Source organism: Polyodon spathula, chromosome 20 (genome assembly GCF_017654505.1).
Source record: "Polyodon spathula isolate WHYD16114869_AA chromosome 20, ASM1765450v1, whole genome shotgun sequence".
NCBI classification, from domain to species: domain Eukaryota; kingdom Metazoa; phylum Chordata; class Actinopteri; order Acipenseriformes; family Polyodontidae; genus Polyodon; species Polyodon spathula.
Window position 1 is genome coordinate 4,221,019 of NC_054553.1, and position 19,109 is coordinate 4,240,127.

At 41.1% G+C, this 19,109-nt stretch overlaps 1 protein-coding gene across 1 annotated transcript; it reads right to left on the minus strand.

Annotated features, from left to right (window-relative positions):
* Positions 1 to 13,120: 13,120 nt before the first annotated feature.
* LOC121295860 (transcription factor Sox-3) lies at positions 13,121 to 15,068 on the minus strand. Its single transcript, XM_041220961.1, has one exon. The coding sequence runs from the start codon at positions 14,577 to 14,579 to the stop codon at positions 13,659 to 13,661; it is 921 nt and encodes a 306-aa protein (XP_041076895.1). The 5' UTR covers positions 14,580 to 15,068; the 3' UTR covers positions 13,121 to 13,658.
* Between the last annotated feature and the right edge of the window lie 4,041 nt (positions 15,069 to 19,109).

A 19,109-nucleotide genomic window follows, 5' to 3' on the forward strand; every position in this document is an offset into this window, starting at 1 on the left:
CAGGTGAAACTGAAACTTCAGCGCAGCGCCAAACCTCTTTCCCAGGAGGATGTGGCGGGGATGGGAATCTGGATCACTTCGGATTGAAAGCTCTGGTAAGCGCTGCAGGCAGAAGGGGCACTGTTGGGGAGCAGCGGCTCCTGTTATACCTGTCAGAACCAGCAGGGGTCACTGCTGCCGTTGCCATCTGATTGACCCCAGGTACTCAGTTGACCCGTTTTCAATGTGTCACCACCATATTGTTTTGGGTTTCATGCCCCATAAATAACTTTGAACTCAATCATAATATTGAAACAAAAGTCAATCTAGAGATTAAAGGTGATCTGCAATGTGCACATAATTAAAATTATCGCTTTGTAGCAGGCTTTAGAATCAGTGGGTGTTTTAATTCAAGAAACATCCTTCTGGAGAAGAAAAAAACCTTCTGATGCGAAGTGCAGATCGCTATTAGAATTTTTTTTTCTTATAGGGAATAACACAGATTATATTATAAATAAGAAACTACAGATTATAAATAAGAAACTACCTGCTTACAAGCCCTGAATTCTTTTTTGCACTCTTTTTAGAGTTGATTGATCCTTTTTGCATCATAAATGGTGTGCACTTTGAATCCGGATTGAACACAGCAGTTAAAGTAATCTGGGATGAATGCTTTTTGAATGCGTGATACCCCTAGGAAGGGAAGATTGCAATCAGAAGGAAGGTTGTGGTATGTAACCAGGCAGTGCACAGAGGAGCACTAATGGACTGGATGTCACTGCCATTACAACAACAGCCCGGGGCTGGATATGAATCACAGACAGGCTGCGTACAGAGAGGCATGCAAGCACACCACCAGAGTCTGTGCAAGGCTCTGCCAATATGAAAGCACTGGAAACATTATCCGTGGGGTCAATGCACAACACAACTTTTTACATTGTCTCTCTCCCTCTTCCTCTCCCTCTTCTCTCTCTCTCTCTCTCTCTCTCTCTCTCTCTCTCTCTCTCTCTCTCTCTCTCTCTCTCTCTCTCTCTCACAGCCATAAATATCTATGAACCGGAGTATGCAGTGGGGATGTCTAATTTGATAACTTACTTTCCTTTTCGTTCTGGTTTCTATTATGATTGAGTGGTCAAGTAACCTGTAGCAATTAAAGAACAGCTAATACAATATGACTGTATACTCTACCGGATGATATATTGTTTTAGTTTTGCTGCTGCTGCCTTTTATAATAATGACTGCAAAAACCAATGGCTCAAGCAAAACTTCTTCCCCTGCTTTCATTTTGAAATTGCCATCGTGCCCTTGTAACCCTGGCCCCCTCATAAATAACCCACAATAGTTGGGAGCCCAATTGGGCAATCTGAATTTTAAATGGTTCCCTGTTCAGCATGAAAACAGAAGAAATGCAGAGAGGATCTTCGTGATGAAACCCCAGCGGGGGGCCGAGTGGAAGCTAGCCCCCGGGCCGGGAGCAACTCAACCCAACTTAACTTGGACTTGAGAGAGGGGGCCACTCGAATAAGAAATGCAGAGACCCCTGTTAGCATGACAAAGAGCCAGCCATCTCTACTGATTGGTGTCACAACTCAGACTGAATACGGCCAGGCAGGCAGGCATGCACATGTGTGCTGCTGACACATACTGGGCAGAGAGTGCAAGCTTTAGCACAGAGGGGCAAACTTCGAATGCACTTATTCAAAAAATGCATTAGTATGTTATGGTTCACAGATCCTTACTCGACACAACCACAGTGTACTACCCTTGTTTTTTGGCAGATCTGCTGTATGTTAAGTATTGCATTTGTAGCGTTTGTTTTTTCATGCCACTCTGAACAATCGTAGTAGGACTGTATGAAGTGATACCTTCAGATCTCAGTGTTTAACAGCTTCAAGGACTAAGTAGTTCTCTAATCTTCGGATTCAGCTCATACAGCAGGTCTTTAGCAATGAAAGAGCTGGAGAAGCAATTAAAGATAATATTTATGTAATGCTGTTGGTTTTGCCAGGAATTGACATGAGTCAGCCCCTCCAGTGCAGCTTCTTGTTCTTACAAGGTCTTGTAAAGATGACATAACTGCTGTTGGTACATTGCGGTCAGTGTCATAATAACAAAATGGTTTAACATGTGGATCTGTCTTGCTGGTTCTGCACAAACTAAAAACATACATCTCAACGAGTCTCTGCAGGTGACAGGATATTCGAACGAAAAATAACAGAAAAAATGACATCCGAAATATTGTTTTCCATATTATAAAAAGAAAGATATTGTTTAATTGTTACACATGTATTCCGTGTTGCATGCTCATTTCATTTTTTTTGGCAGCTATACTTTTGCTATCTTTTATAAGATTCAATTTTATACTAAAATGTGTTAAATAGCCCAAACTGCAGCCCCTCTTGGTGGATTCATGTCCTTGCCTCCTCTGCACATGCGTCCAGCCCATATCTCTCCGATCTCAGCTTTCTCATGCCCAGATCCTTCTTCAACCTGTCTGTACTCGTTGCTTTAACAGCCCTGCCTTGCGACCCATTTCGTATGCTAATCCCCTTTTGTGTTAAACAGTTCTTCTTCAATTGCTTGTTTACTGCTGGCTTCCCAGTTCTGTGATGGGTGCATTGTTGTAACTAGAATAATGTCCTGAAACTTTCTTGTAGGAGCAGAGGGATGGGCTTGTATGGTACTGGATCTATGGACACAAGTCAGCTAGACTGAAATAAAATGTAGGTTTTGGGGTATTTGCTTTCTGTTAGGATCCTAGACATTTGGCAGTCTCTAGTAGGTCGTATTCTCTGTGGGGACAAGGAAGAGTATTGTTGCAGAGTTGCATATTCTTTCTGTAGACCATACCCTAAGGGGCATCAGTTAACAGGGTGTTCTGTTAATTTAACTCTGCGGTCGAAGCACTACTTGAATGTGCTTTTGAGGGCTCAGTTCAAGCTTCTTCTTCATACAAGTCCTTGCAAAGATAATATACCAATGTTGATCACAGTATAATACAACGAGTGCAGTAAAGCTAACAATGCAGCTGCGTAAGATGGAAAGAGTTGCGCTTTTTTAAAATGCAACACAGTCGTTTTAATGCATCACAATTAGAAATTCCCAGGCGCATCCAGACTGGTTTCTTACCTCATTGATTTGTCAAATTACCTGATCATTTATTCAGTAAAACAAAATGTACTGAAGCAAAGAGCTCACAGTAACCCTGGAATTCCATAACCAGTATTAAGAGAAATGAAGCCCCCCTGATCTGACCCGGCTGACCCTCAGACTGCGTCTCTCAGCGTGTCAGCTGACAGAGGCATGTCTGACGGCAGGCCGTCCCGGCGCCTCATCCGGCCAGCAGTGTGGCCCTCAGGGACGAGTTATGAAAAAGCGACAAACTGACACTGGCACCTAATCAATAAGTGACAGAGTGCGTAACTCTTACCCCATGATAATGTAACACACAGAGCCACTGCTCACAGGGGAGGCCTGCCAGTGCAGGACATGCACAACAAGAGGAAACCAAACCGGGGTGGTTCGTATAAGGAGCAGATATCAGGCACCCAGTAGACTTTCGTATGAGACATGGCTTGAGGCAGATGTATTGAATCCTGTACAGTAGTCTTGAGGGCTGTGGTTGTCTAGGGAAATCAAAAACAACCAACCCTAAACAGCAACTACAGAGCTGGAGCTGGGATGATCTTGGCAGAGAATATGATCGGGAGGGAGTGGAGGGTTAGGACTGGGTGGAGCAGAGAGTCTTTTTTGGAAGATTTATGTCTGGCTCTTGCTAACAGGACAGCTTGTTCCAGAGCTGCCCTTTTTAAACTGTTAAAGCGAAGCAAAATGTAGTATTAGAGCATAAAAACGCATCTTAACAGGAAAGTGATATCACGGTATATAAAGCGTGGGAACGTGCTAAATCATGTTTGCCAGGGTACATTTTTTAAAAAGGAGAAAACACAAACGCTAACAGAAAGAAATTGGGTCGCCATCAATCTGCTGTGCATCTGTCAGCACTGCTCAGAGTTCGGGCTCCTTTATGTGAGCCGCACTGACCAGTAATCAATACTTTTGCCCTAGTTGTCGGCTGCCCCCTTCTGTTCAATGCACTCCCTTGACCTTGTGGCTTCATTGTCCCATCACGCTGGAAAAAATTAAGAGAGGCTCATTGTCAGCTTTCTCTCAAGACTGCCCTAATTTGTATTGACAAAAAATGTTTAGGTAGAACTCTAAGAAACTAAAGCAGACACACATTTCAGCTAATGCCTTCCCTGGTGTCTCATGATCTCTGAGTGTCTGGATTGATGGGTTTGGATTGATGGATTAAGATACAAGAACTTCACATCAATTATATTTTTGCATGGGAGCAAAGATCGGGTTATTTCTGCTACTCTGATCCCCACCCAGGAATACAATTATATATTGCTCCATTCGTTGCATTAGTTAACAGCTATTAATAGCATTTAATTGAAGGTTCAGTTGGTATTTATTGTTGAAACTCAGCATATAGGTATTTGTTGTACCAGAACCTGTTTTCAGAGTAAAGTTACACAGCTTGAACTCTTGTATCCTGCACCTGCACCTTCTCTCACTTCTCTGCTGAATCAATGCTTTACCTGGGAGAGAGTGACATCCTAACTAACACAGCCTGCACTGATCTCAATGAGCTGAGGGGCTCAGGCAGTGTTGCAAGTGACCCCAGGACTTGTTTGCAGTACACAGTATTAAAGGTTTTTAAACCCTGATAAACACCTGCTCTACATAACTTAAACCACCTGCCAGCGGCGGCTTTCGAGAAATCTAGAACTTCAACTTCAAGGGTCTTATTTGTTTTCTTCAAGTAAATGTTGTTTTAGCAAGTGCTGCCATTGTTTGCTTTAAAACTTTGCTCCGATTTCCAGAGACTCCAACTGGAGACACAGCGGTTGGAAGGGAAATCAAGAGAATCCTGGGGATATATTTATTACAGCTTTACCTGAATGGTGTTTATAGCCCACTATCTACATTTTAGTAACAATATTAAAGCTTTGCATGGATGCTGAGGCAGCAGGGGCTAGAACTGTCCCAGGTACTCTATTTGGATTGTCTTTCCTTAGAGGCTGGATAGGCAATGCAGGACATTTTCTGTATGATTTTTGTATGACATAAAACCAACTTCAACTGCAGGGGTCTCCAGGATAGAAGGGGTTAAGTTGATCTGGTAAGGTCAATATTGTTGCACAATCAAAAGGGCATTTGATAGGATGTCTGGTAACATGTCCAGTATTCCTCTTTTGTTTGCATTCAGTATTCCCCTATCATTCCCCTATGCACATTGTACATTACTTTGGGTTTTGCATGCAAAGAAACACAAAGTAGTAGAAGATGCAGTAACTTCAAACATGGCAGGAATACCCAGCAGTGAACAGACACAACTGACACCACCTGAATCAAACACAGAGCCCTTTAACAGCACTAAATGACTCTGTATGACACTGTGGGTTTAGTTTGAGATTTTCCCACGAAAGCCACAGGTTTGAGTTGGTTCACAGCCTCTGCCCAGCTCAGGAGATTAGCCTCACCCCCTCCCTTGAGACTCCCAGGCCCTGAACTGCCTTGACTCACTCAGAGTGGGATTAGCGAGCGCTGGCCGGACCCTGTACTTACTGCGCTGACACTGGGAGCTGCAGGGCAGGTCACCTTGTGACTCCGGGCTTAAACAGCTGGGACAATTAGGCAAGGGATTTCCACAAAACATCAAGTCATCACGGCATTAGCACAGCACTGTCATTACTCTTAAAGGTCATTCAGTCACTTAACAGCAATAACAACAACATAGCAATTCAGCCTGGTTAGAGGGCTGCACCCGTCTTCATGCTACAGTTTGGAAAAGGGCTCCACATCGAGCTCCAGCTCCTCCAGTTCTTTAAATACTGTGCACAAATACGGTGGTACGCTTTTAGAAGGGGTGGCTTGGACACCTGGGTAGCATTAGACAATCTTCATGTGTGTTACAAGTGATCACACACTGAACTTGGATAAACAGAACCCTTTAAGATGCTGCTTTAAGCTTTAAGTATTAAACAGGTCTGATGGCAGTATAACAAAGTGATGCAAATAGTCAGTCTTTCATGAGGGTTTCCAGCAGCACAGCACCAGTGATTGAAAGTGTTGCATCGAGGGGCTCGCTGTATACCGCAGTCTTGTGGTGGTCTACAGTAAAGCATCTTCTTTCAGGCAGGTTGACAGGGTAAGGTAAGAAGCGGTGAGATCAGACAGCCCTCCCTGGGACTTGCCCACACTTGCTACAAGTGAAGAATCTGTTCCGCAGCAACCTGTGAGAGAAAGGATCCGCTCAGTCCTTTCTGTCTGGGTACAGCATGGGCAGAGCAAGCGGATCGGTCGCCCCTAGTTACTGAAATAGAAAAGCATTCAGGCTGCCCCACTGCCAGAGTAACTGATACACAGAGCTCTGTTTGAGTGCCGCTTACACGACAGCTAAACAAATAAGACTTAGTTCCGCAGAAACACTGCTGCTTGTATTCAAGAGGAACTAAAAATCCTGTTTGTACAAAAATAAACGAGGGCCAAGAGCTACCGATTAGGAATAAAAAACCTGGTAAATCAAACTCCACATACAAGCACAGGTTAACACATACTGCACACAAACTTTAGCTTGATTCAAAGGAAAAAGAAAAAAATTCCAGGTGTTAACATCTGTGCAGATAATTACATAAAAGAAACAAAATGTATCACTAGTTTTACAGATCTGTAGAAAATTATAGAAGTCTGTTGAATGTTGGAAAATTGCAATCTACAGTTTTTTTTTTTTTTTAAGTAAAATCTGACAGACTAACTGTTCAATTTTAATAATCAAAAAATTGGCAGATCTTAATACTGCCTCCATGAAACGTATGTACTGCTCTACAGCAAATATCGTTCCTCTGTATTTTCACTGTATTTAGTGATACTGCTTATAAGGGCCAAATCTCTTTACAGCATTAAGATCATTAAAACAGACCCCCACTAACACACATGCACGCACACAATACTAATATGTAAAATGTGAAGCCCCCTCTATTTACGGCTCTCCAGTACCTGGTAACTTGTCATTGTTGTATTGTTACTGAGGACCCCTGTGGTGAACCGATGGAGCTCAGCTAATCTTTCCAATAAAGGTGCGCATTGCTAACCCTCACGCTGAGCTCCTGTGAGTTACACACTTACTGTGAGTGTGGGAAGGAGAGTAGGCAAGCACGGCCACTGTCCTTTCCCTCTTGCTGGCCCTGCAGCTACCAGCCTGCTGTGAGTCCCAGCCTCCTGCTGGGAAGGCATGAGGTGAGGGAAGGAGATTGTCTGTTACTGCAAGGCATGTCGTTTCAGTGCTTTTATTATTTAAGAGAAGGAAGAGACATTTTACCAGCCTTTCTGCAAGCTGATTTTGCAGCACTCTGGACAGCAAATACAAAAATGAATGGGAATAATGTGTGTAAGATTCCCATTTCAGTAACAAATTACTAGTTTTAATTATGTTTCTTTCATGACAATATCAAGAACTAAGCTAGCTACTAGCTCCCTCACTGAGCTGCTACCTACTATAGTGCTGGCACAGTGCACCCCTCACTAGCTGCACAAAGAAACAAATCTCTTTAATGTGATGTTTTACTGGCTGGTTGGTCTGTATCTGGATTCAAGATCCTCCTCTAGCCCCACCCCTACCCTCTGAAGATACTTATGTTCTATCCAAGGAACCGCAGAGGATTTGAGTGACAACACATTTGGGTAACAGCTAACGGCTTTGTACATTTTACAGTCAAATAAGCCGATGTGTAACATTCATTTTCTTAAATTACTCATAGAATCTTTCCACACACACACACACACACACAAAAAAAACACGTTCTTGTCCACTTGCAAATGTCCGACCAACCAGTCATTATACAAGCATTAAACCTTCTAACCCTTCCCAGCGGCGATGGGTTCAGTTGCATACTGTTATTAGTACAGTAACAACATATTAGAGATAGTTGTGCAACAGACATGGAAAAGATATTTATTATTTTACAGTTTTTTTTCCAGTGGCTTGCCTCTTTTACCATGCATTCCCACGTGTATGCTTGTCTGGTCTTTATTTCCATACACTTTTTTTTTTATTATTGCCACGTTGCTGCGGTTGTAAATAGGCATACACAGTTAATGCAGTTAGAAGACGGGCAGTGAATGCTGCCTTCAGCTGGTTAAGTGTGCATTTCAACAGCATCCAACTGCCGCTATACTCCGACAGACTACCAGTTGCTCTCTGACGGACTCAGTTCCACAGGGGATAGGTTTCTGAGGCGCTGACTAAATATTGACAGGGGTTGAAATAAGCCGACTGACAAGTAAATACATAGCAACTAAATATTTCAATGCAATGCGTGTTCATGTATATTACTGTTTATTTGGAAAAGGGACACTTAGCTGTTTACACAATATCCCTATCGGATTTCAATTGCCCAAGTATTCCAATCTACACTTGCTGGCTGCTTCTTGACTGACACGGTTAATGTGCCGTTCCGTCGAACGATGCACAGCCGGGTTTAAATGACTTTTCGGTGTTGAAACTGTGGCTGAGTTGACGTGAAACAGCAGAAGCATATCTTTCATCACATCACAATTGAAGCTGTCATAGTAACGCATTTCTGCACTTCTGCAATGTGTTTATTTATAATGTTATTCCTTCTCACGTTATATCCGGGATTCCTTCACTGCAGACATATGTTTATAGAACTGTAATTGCAGAAAAATAATGTATTTCCCGTCATTTGTGAATGATATACCCTTCTACCCTCAACTAAACATTAATCCTACCAAGAACACTAGGAGTAGCTGGGTCTGCAATAGTTTTTACAGTTATTATTATTATTATTATTAATAATAATAATAATAATAATAATAATAATAATAATAATAATAATAATAATAATAATTAGACCTGCCAGGCAGTTTTATGGCTTCCAAGCCCCAGTACCAGTACCAAACACTTAAGCAATTACTGGAAGAAGCGAGTTTTAGTTAAAAAAAAAAAAAAAAAGCATCATACAGCCATTTTGGTTTCAAGTCATCACAATTTTTTAAAAGTCAGTTGTATTGATACTGTATCAGGGAAGATGCTTGTGAAGTTTGGAGTTAGTCAAGAAAATTCTTTGTCAACTGACTCGGGTTTAAATTTCAAATGTAAACGTATAAGTGGCGGCCATCTTATTTTATAAAACATCACCATTTTCACATATTTGTATCGCATTGTTACTGGAACGATAACTACCAAGTTTGGAGTTTGTTGGACAAAAGGTTTTCAAACAGCAGCAGTTGGCTATTAAGGGCGCGTTTCGATATGATTTGTGGCAGCCATGTTGACATGAAAATTTATGACAGCAACTTCTGCTTCGCAAACTTGACGCGGGTTTGAATGCTAATGATATATTCCAAGTTTCAGATCAATCGCTTCACCGGTTCCCAAGAAGATGATTGCAAAAGGTTTTATCGAAAAATGCGTCACGGCGCCAACTGCAAGGACGCAGAAGCAAAAGTTTTTCAGCATCTGGCAGCTAATGAATCCAGCTTGTTACCTGCCAAGTCAGAACCTGATCAGGCACACAGCTTCCAAGCAGCAGCAGTTTAAAATTTAGGGAAGAATAAATAAATAAATACATAGCTTTATTATAAGTAATGTTGTAGTAAACAGAGCGTTATCACATAGTAGTATACATTGCACTACGTATTTATTATCATTTACTCAACAACAGAAAGTATTCAATAAATTGCCTAACTTTATGGTACAGAAAACTTAAAACAATTATCATAGCGCGGTTCTCCTTGTATAGTGTGAAAAGTTGTTTCGCTGTTGTAAATAATTAAAGCGTGTGCGCTTGTTTTCAGTTGATGGGCTAAACAGTGTGTCGCTAGTGTAATGCAGGCAGGGTAGGTTTGTAGATAGGACCCGGGCCCCTCATGATGTCACTGGAATGTATTGTTAGTAAATTCGGATTCGAATTGTTCCAGATAACTCACTGGCTTTCAGCCGCTGTGGCACACTGTAGCGCTGGTGCAAATTGAATTTGAAAGTGTAGCCTACATATACACATGTCTGACAGCTAACTGTACCTTGTTGATGGGTGCATCTGTAAACTACCTGTTGATTGTCAATTCTGCCAGTCTGCAAATATGGCCCCATCTCCCTCAGACAAGTGTCACGATATTGAAATCCAACCAACTTTACCGCCATGTGAAGAATGGAGAACACGCGTTACCTAAAAACTGCTGAAACCAACCCCCCCCCCCCCCCCCCCCACATGTGCAGCTAATTAAAGAGCTATGTGTTTTTAAACAGATGAACAGTATGCAACACACACACACACACACACACACACACACACATATATATATATATATATATATATATATATATATATATATATATATATATATCTACATGTTCGATTTCGAAATGTCAATTTTTCACATTTCCGTTTTTTTGTTAAGTATATGGAAACTACAAAGAGGTGTGTAATTCAATGTTAACGTAACTCCTCTATTCAAAAGAGTTCACTGGACTTTATGAAGCAAAATGAGTTAATTCTATAGGGTGACGCAACGCCTTGGGCCAGATCTGTACAGTCAAGCTCAGTAAGTACAGCCCTGCACAAAGCGCGCGTTTGTTTACCGTGCAGCCTCAATGACTTGCCTTGCAGGAGATGCATTCTCAATGCACTCCCGGGAGCACATTTGGAAACCAAACCCTGTCCGTGAAATTGAAGACTTTGAAATGAATTAACCGAAGAAAGCTTGCTTGAACCCCCGCTCCCTCCTCCCAGTTTAAAGAGGAACCTTACCGTTGATATCATTTCCTATTTTTTTAGTTCGTGAGAGATGAGATCTTGTGCGTTATTTGATTCATCTGCTCCTACATTCTGAGAAGAGCAACCGATTGAATCAGAGCCCGCCCCGTCGCACACTTTGCCCCGCTCCCAGGCTCTCTTATCAGATCCAGGATCTGTTCAAACATGCGTGCTGCTGGGCCCTATTGAACAATAATCAAGCTTTTTCATAAGTAGTACAGTCCTAACCCTCCAAGCGACATCCTTCAAAACGCTGTGGCCCTACATCACACCGCCCGCAGGTGCCATGCGACTCATTTACCAATCTTGGTTTACTCATAAAAGCTAAAAAAAAAAATATTGAATTGTAAATTAGTGAGTTGGGGGCAAACAAAATTGAGTTTTGACATAAACTGTGCTGCACCAGATTCTTAAAAAAAAAAAAAAAAACGTTGTTCTATAATGATAAACGAGACTCGAAACGAGGGTAAAAAAGAGAGACAAGAACGTTTTAAGACTTCGTGTCTTGCGTGGTTGTGTGCGATGTACGCTTCCATTCAGCTATACATGACAAAGTATTGTTTTCTTATTTCAGTCTGCTACGATGTTTACAGTAGTGCGCTCCTAAAACAATTTCATTTAAAAGATTCATAAAGACACAAATAAATAACGTAAATATATTCTGGATAGATTGCATAGCCTACACACTTAAAACCGACAATTGTCTGTCAGATTCTATTAAATAAAAAGGATGAACCTCCATAACAATAATAATAATAATAATAATTAGGAAGCTGAATTTAGAAATGGGAACGGTGCAAGCCTTGTTTCAATGAAGTTGATAGATTCGACTAGTTTTTAGCAGCCATTTGATAAAGCAGTTCTGGTGAACCTGATTGACAGCGATGTCTTTTCATTTAAAGTTTAAATAAATCGAAGTGACTGGAGCAGCTTTATTTACCCTGGAGACTGTATGTGCTTCTGAAGAACACACACACACACACACACACACACACACACACACACACATTCCAGCACGTTAAGCGCCCGCATATTCTTCACTTACACACTTCAAGTCCTACTGCATTCAATTAACGACCTGCTTAAACGCATAATAAACACGGAGATCTGAAACGCAAATGTCACCGCGGGTTACAATATTAACAGCGTCTGCTTCTTAACATGAAATACATACATAAACGTTAAACTGTTTTACTGACAGACAGCAATTGCTAATTAAAAACCTTTAGCCAGGACACAAATTGATATTTCGGTTAATTAAAATAAATAGGCTACCGTTATTCCAATTACTGTTAATAATATTTTAAAATGACTAAACAAGGTCATGTGTTTAATGATTCATAATATTTACTTAAATTAAAAAAAAAAAAAAAAAAAAAAAAGCCTGGTCTCCATCATCCAAGCGCCTTCCCTCAAAGACACTAATTGACACAAACCGCTGAAAATGTGATTCGATGGTGTATTGATGTATTTATTGAAATATCTAATTTGACCCGGGTTCTTAAAAAAAAAAAAAAAACGCCTTATGTAAAATTGACGACAATTTGAAAGCTGTTCTATAAACCGAACCCTTGAATGAAAAAAAACGATAAACGCGCCTTGCAATCTGAGGCAGGCATTTCCATTCCCACTCGTCCCACTGAAACCCAGTTACTGTTTGAGTACCACAACCTGTCGTTTTTCACTTCAGGTGATACGTACTGAGGCGCTGATAAAGAGCAGGTGATAGGGTTTCAATTTAACCTTTCCAAAAATAACATTTAAACTGTTGCAGAGCAGGAAAAAAAAAAAAAAAAAAGAAAGACATTTCAACCCTTATACCGGCGCTACAGTCTGGGGGTTTTCTTTGCACCTCGAATTAGGATAGTGAAGCTGATTTTGCGTTACCTGTTATTAAGCCAGTGCTTCCTAATAATAATAATAAAAAATTAAATTAGCGAAAACGGAACACAACGTATGTTCCAACTTCATACGGAACAACATGTTGTTAGTTCCGTAAAATGGCTGGATTTTGTTAGACAACTAATCCAGTTAAGACAAAAAAAAAGTTATACAGATTAAAAAAAATGAAACTTGAATCGTTTGTTTTCTACAAATTTATTTATCGTTTTGGAATAGAGAGAGTGGTCTTAAAGTCTGTATAAACGTCATTCGTTTAAATAAGTTTCGGTCCGTGTGATATAACCCGAAACATTTCACATCAGTAAAAACCTCACAAAACCAAAAAGGGAACATTTCAAAACAAACAAAAAAAAGAAAAAAGTTGTTCACAAGCTTTAAAAAAAAAAAAAAAAAAAAAAAAAAAATTACACACACACCTTACTATAAATACAAACTTGCGCTTGCGACCCGCACAGAGTTTCAAAAGCAATTCCAATCTAAATACTCCATTAAAAACAAAAACAAACAATTCTACAAAGTTTTGGACAAAACCAATCTACATATTAAGTGTAAACATTTACTTGATTTTTTTTCCCAGGTCTCTTACATTTTAAAACATCAAAAACAAATCCGCCTCTCTCGAGCAGTCTTTTCTTTGTGTGAAAGAAAGAGGGGGGGGGGGGGAGACAACCTTGCCATCTTTTAAAAGGAAGTCCACTTCTTCTGCAGAACTCGATTGCTCAAGTGCTCGTGATAAAAAGCCTCTCTGCAATACAACTTTCAAAACTCTGCCGGGCTCTAGGAGTCCACATATTTCATTAAAAACCGACAGTTTCACTTAAAAAAAATTGCATTACTCTTTTGTTTAATATTTCTCCGATTCACAGTTCAGAGAACAAAAGTGTTCCAGTATCCAAACTACTGTGGAGTTAAAGTCTCTTGGCTTGGTTTGTTTTAAATGTGGGTGAGTGGGAGCGTACCGTTCACGCCAGTCCCAGCGCTCTGGTAGTGTTGGTGCACACTGTGTAACCTGCTGGCCTGGAGCGAGGCATGGTCTGAACCGTCTCCACCCGGAGGGAGGTACATGCTAATCATATCCCTCAAGTCTCCCAGGCACGCTCTTTGGGAATGGGACGTGATTGCCGGTGGAGGAGAGCTGGGCTCCGACTTGCACACCGACGCCATCGAACCCAAGCCCATGCCGCTCGTCGTCTGCTGGGTGTAAGCCGGGGACATGCTGTACGTGGAAGCCGCATTCATGTAGGTCTGTGCGGTGGACATCATGGGGTTGTACTGCAGCCCAGCCATCTCGTACCGGTGCATCTGCTGGATCTGGGGGCTGTTCATGCTCGGGTGCTGAGAATAACCCAGCTGATCTTGCATCAGGGAATACGCGCTGTTGGTCCAGCCGTTCATGTGGGCATAGCTGTCCATCCTCTGTCCCACCGAGACGGCGCCGTTGACAGTGTTGGCACCAGGCGCCATGAGCCCGCCGGGTAAGGAGTACTTGTCTTTCTTGAGCAGGGTCTTGGTCTTTCTGCGGGGTCGGTATTTATAATCCGGGTGTTCCTTCATGTGCATGGCTCGCAGTCTCTTCGCCTCGTCAATGAAGGGTCGCTTCTCTGCGTCTGTCAGCAGTTTCCAGTCTGCCCCCAGACGCTTGCTGATCTCAGAGTTGTGCATTTTGGGGTTTTCCTGAGCCATTTTCCTCCGCTGTCCCCTGGACCACACCATGAAGGCGTTCATGGGCCGCTTCACCCGGTCCTGATCGTTGGCGTTGCCGCTGTTGCTTTTGCCGTTGTTGCCTCCCGCGGCAGAGCCCGTGTTGGGCTGCGGATGCGTGCCTTTGATCTCGGTTTCCATCATGCTGTACATTCTGCTGCTTTTAGTTTACAGTTATCCTCAAAAAAAAAAAAAAAAAAAGAAGATGTAGTAGTAAAGAAACAACCGGATGAAATACCAAGTATTAATTTTTGTTCTGCCAAAGCGTGCGCTTGCTACCCTTTCCTGGTCTCAGTGCGAGCCTGTCTGTTTCTGTAGCGCACTCTGTAAACTTGCCCGCCAGCCCAGCTGTTAATAGCAGCTCTCCCAGTGATTTAGATTGACAGGCTAACAATGAGCTCTCCTCAGCCAACCAGGGGCCGCCATTCAGCCTGCCAGCTGAGGGGGTGGGTGATGATTAGCAGGTCGAGGTTTCGGCAGGATTATTGCAGTTAGGAGTTTTTTTTAAAGTCTTTAATTATCGTATAACTCAGTTTTGGGGTTTAGTTTTTTTTTTTTTTTTAATTAATTACAGGTAGTCACCACACAATGTGAAAGAAATAGATTTTTTTTACACACAAATTATAAAAGATGCATGAATATAAACTTTTCTTAAAAATGTGAGTGATACAGAGTTTTATCAGGTGTTGTGTGAAGAGGTAATTAATTAAAGCGGCGTGGTAATTTCATCACAGTGCTTGCTGTAGTCTCTGGAAAACGTTTTGTCATGTTACACAGTTTTGACAAAGCGTTGCAAAATATTGTTGTATCCGCAGCTCGGCACAGAAAATGCGGTCTTTCTTCGTTTCTAAATAAAAATAATAATAAAAAAAGGAAATAAATCCACAACCGCCAAGTGAGGATTACACCATTAATGGACAACACATGGTAAACATTACGACTGGGTTAAACTTCCGACAAAATGAAATTTAAATTGTACTTTTGTTTCTAAAGAAATGGAAAAAAAAAACAAGTCCTGCCGAAGTTTTTATTAAGTACAATACTATATTTACAAAATAACGCTCAATATAGTTCGCACAAGTTTTAAAATATTATGACAATTAAATTTGTAAGCTATCGGATACGAGTTAATTAACGCAATGTATTTTAATGGACTGATGAATTACGTGGTTAAGTGAACCCCATTATAAAAACTTAAACTATCAGAAAATACAGCTGATTTATGCTTTATAAAAATATGGTATGAGAAAACCAAAAATTAAGTGTATTTTAAGATATTTATTTAATAGTTTTCTCTGAGGGGGGTGGGGGGTACATTTCTGATTTTATCGCGTGGCCATATGAAGTTGTTTTATTTCTTTTTTATTATTATTATTATTATTATTATTATTATTATTATTATTACAGATTAAAGGCAGAAACCTACTCTTTTAAAACGAACCTTGTTACAAACACAAATGAAAAAAAAGTTTGAGAAAAAATTTCAACAAATTTCCGTATTCTCCACAGTGCAGGTTTCACAGCCCCCCCCCCACGATGAACCGCCTTGTGGTGGTGAAAGGAGGCGGGGCGCAGTCTCCAAGGTGACCGAGGCAAGTCAGACTGGGATAGAATCCACCTGTCACCCCTCCTTCTCCTCCCCCTGCGCGCACACACCTGCACACATCTTAGACACAGGAGATGTTTTCATTCAAATAAACACAGCTTGACCAGGCTATTAAAACGACAACAAAAACAACAACTTCTTAAGAGCTACAAAATGAAAATATTTATAATGTTTGGACGACACGTTTGAGCGATTTATAGGCTACCCTGCACCACTTCAATCCTTTAAGTCTATTTTTTATGGTAGAATTATACTTATGATATAAAATATTTTGAATACAGGTTCTAGCAAAAAGCTTAATCTCGTTAAAACACGCGTTTACACTTGCTACTTCATTTATATTTTAATATACACTCAAATTGAATTACTTTTCTGGATTCCTCCTGCTTGATATAGTCCTAGAACACGACTGCAATATCTTATATGTTGATTTCTAATAAACAGGACACACGGAGCGATGACCGGTTAACGCATATCCTGAGACAGCAAAAGGAATCTAAATGTTTTAAGTACAGTGGCCAACAAGTTATCAGCATTACCTATTGTTCATTTAAATTCATTATAAAACGTATAACTTTATAAATGTAAGAATTAATCTGTATTTAAGAAAATGAAGAAGCATGCCATAATAAATCGATTTCTTATTCGTGATTCTTGACACGACAGTGATTAGCGCTAATACACTGGCGCCCCCTTGTGGTTAAAATAACTCATGGCACTCAAATCTCGGGCTAAAATACGACAGGCTGCCTTAGCCTATACTTTCCTATCATTCAGCCAACTAAACACAGTGTGTGCAACAGGTAAGATAATCAGATGCGTATAGTCACATGTGGTCTGTAGCCTTGGGACGTGTTTTTTAAATAACATTTAACGTGCAATATTTATGTTATTTAAAAAAAAAATTGCATTGGCCATTTATATTTGCATATGGCGTTTTAAGATTTGTGAAGGCCCGCTGTTACAGAAAGTAAGAAATAGTGTATCTCGATGTAAAGCACTAGTTCCCTGATAAATTGCAGGGTTTGCTGTTATATACTGTTGATGTCGTCCAGTTTCTTTGGAGCCAAAATGTAACGTTAATTGTTATTTTATTGTTTCGGCGCACATTTAGCTCCGGGACAAGTTTGCACCTGCAGCCACTCTGATAATGTGTCTAACACCATTAGGCCATTAAGACTCGCCACTCCCTGCCCATCAGAGACACTTTTACAAGGGGGCAAGTGCGAATGGTCTTTCCACAGCGCAGCAGGGCACCCGGGCTGAGAAACAGCTCGGAGAGCTACTGTGGAGAACCGCTGCATACAAACATAAAATTAAAACATTGTGTTGAGACTTAGAAACTGTCGACACCGATTCGACTAAAAATTGTTCATATATATAAATAAATAAATACAATTGAAAAGAAACGTTTTGTCTCAATAAAATTATTGCTTGTTTTTATATATTAGAAACGGGGCGGGGGTGGTCTTTGGTTCTTTATAAACCCCACACAACGTCATGATTCAGATTGTATCCCTCTTGAAAGACAGTGATCTCATCGCGCCCTCGATGTCTTAAGCTTACATATTAATGTTTTAGAAATACTTTATAGGCCTAATCGTATCTGGCACATTCTTACACCGCATGTTTCAGTAACACACACAGGAGAAGGCTCACCCCACTTTGCTGTGAGAAGCTTCAGCAACCTAAATCTTGCTTCACCGCGATTCTTCTGAAGATACTGCCCACTAGCCTCCTGCAGTTTCTGGGTGTGTCGACTTTCACAAGTGCGGTGTCTCCGTTCTGATGGCAGAGTAACCTGCTGTCTTATTCTGCCGCTCTAATATTTACAGTTGTCGAGAACTGGTGGGCAGGCGTAGGGGGACGGGGTAGGGGTGGGGGGGAGCGGCAGCTAAAGTTACAAATAATTTTTCAAACAATACAAAAACGTACGAGTCTCGCACAATGTTTACTGTGCTTTCAGGACGACAGTAACTGAACTCCGTGTGCGAGGCTGTACCCCATACTCGGGCCTGCACCCTTGAGCATCGCTGCATGACTTGCTGTAGCCTGCCTAGCAACACACGGTATCATTCTTTCTATAGGTGTTGTTATTGAGTTGATGCATATAGACCCTAAAATATAGTTTCCTAGTGAGTCTTTGTAAAGTGGCAATTCATTTGACAACGCTAGCATGTGACTTCTAGAAACTATTCAACCTACCGTTTTAATTCAGGGTAATAGAGCTCCATTTGGAAACAAATAGTATTTAAACCATTGTGTTTTTTCCCCTCATAATCCCCTAGATAGACATGCAGAGTATACTATCTGTCTATCTATCTATATATCTATCTAACTGGAATTTATCTTGAAAAGTACAATTGAAAACAATGAATTGATTAGGGATTTATCGGCTGTTTTCAGCCTGAGCCCCGCACCTAGTTATTTTGTTATTTAGTTTTCACGGTCTTATTTTTTTTCAGTAGCCCTAATAAGACTCCAGCAAAGAAAACGAGATCGCGCTGCTAAATTAACCATTGACAAGACACCGCGGCCCCCAGGGTGACTGTCAATAGCTCAATGCACCGGATTCCAGTGCGCTATCAAAGCGTCCAGATAAAGCGCCCACATGTCTAATTAGCGACCACCTAAACCTGTCTAATTCCTAATTCTGTGGGCACAGATATAAACCAGACAAACTAACCCGCTTGTAATCTCCTTATGGAAATGAACCCGACAGCGGGGAAGTAAGCTGGAAGCTACCCGGGGCTCGTGAATGACTTCTTCTTTTTCTTCTTCTTCATTGCTAATTAATCGGAACAGAGGGTTCGAGACCAGCAGCAGCGCGGTCTGGGAGCAGGGGAGGAATCGCAGTGCTGCGGAGCGGGCCGGCACACATACGCGGCACCGATACTGCGGAACAACAGCCTGCGTGAAGTGAAACACACTCCAAATATGCGGCAGGCCGTTTGCTAATATTTCTATTTTCAGAACACAATGGCGAAAAACTTGAGGGGAAATGAAGATGCGCAGCCAGTATTTGTGAATTGCAATATTTAAATAGCCTACTTTTAATATCAATAAAACTAATAATA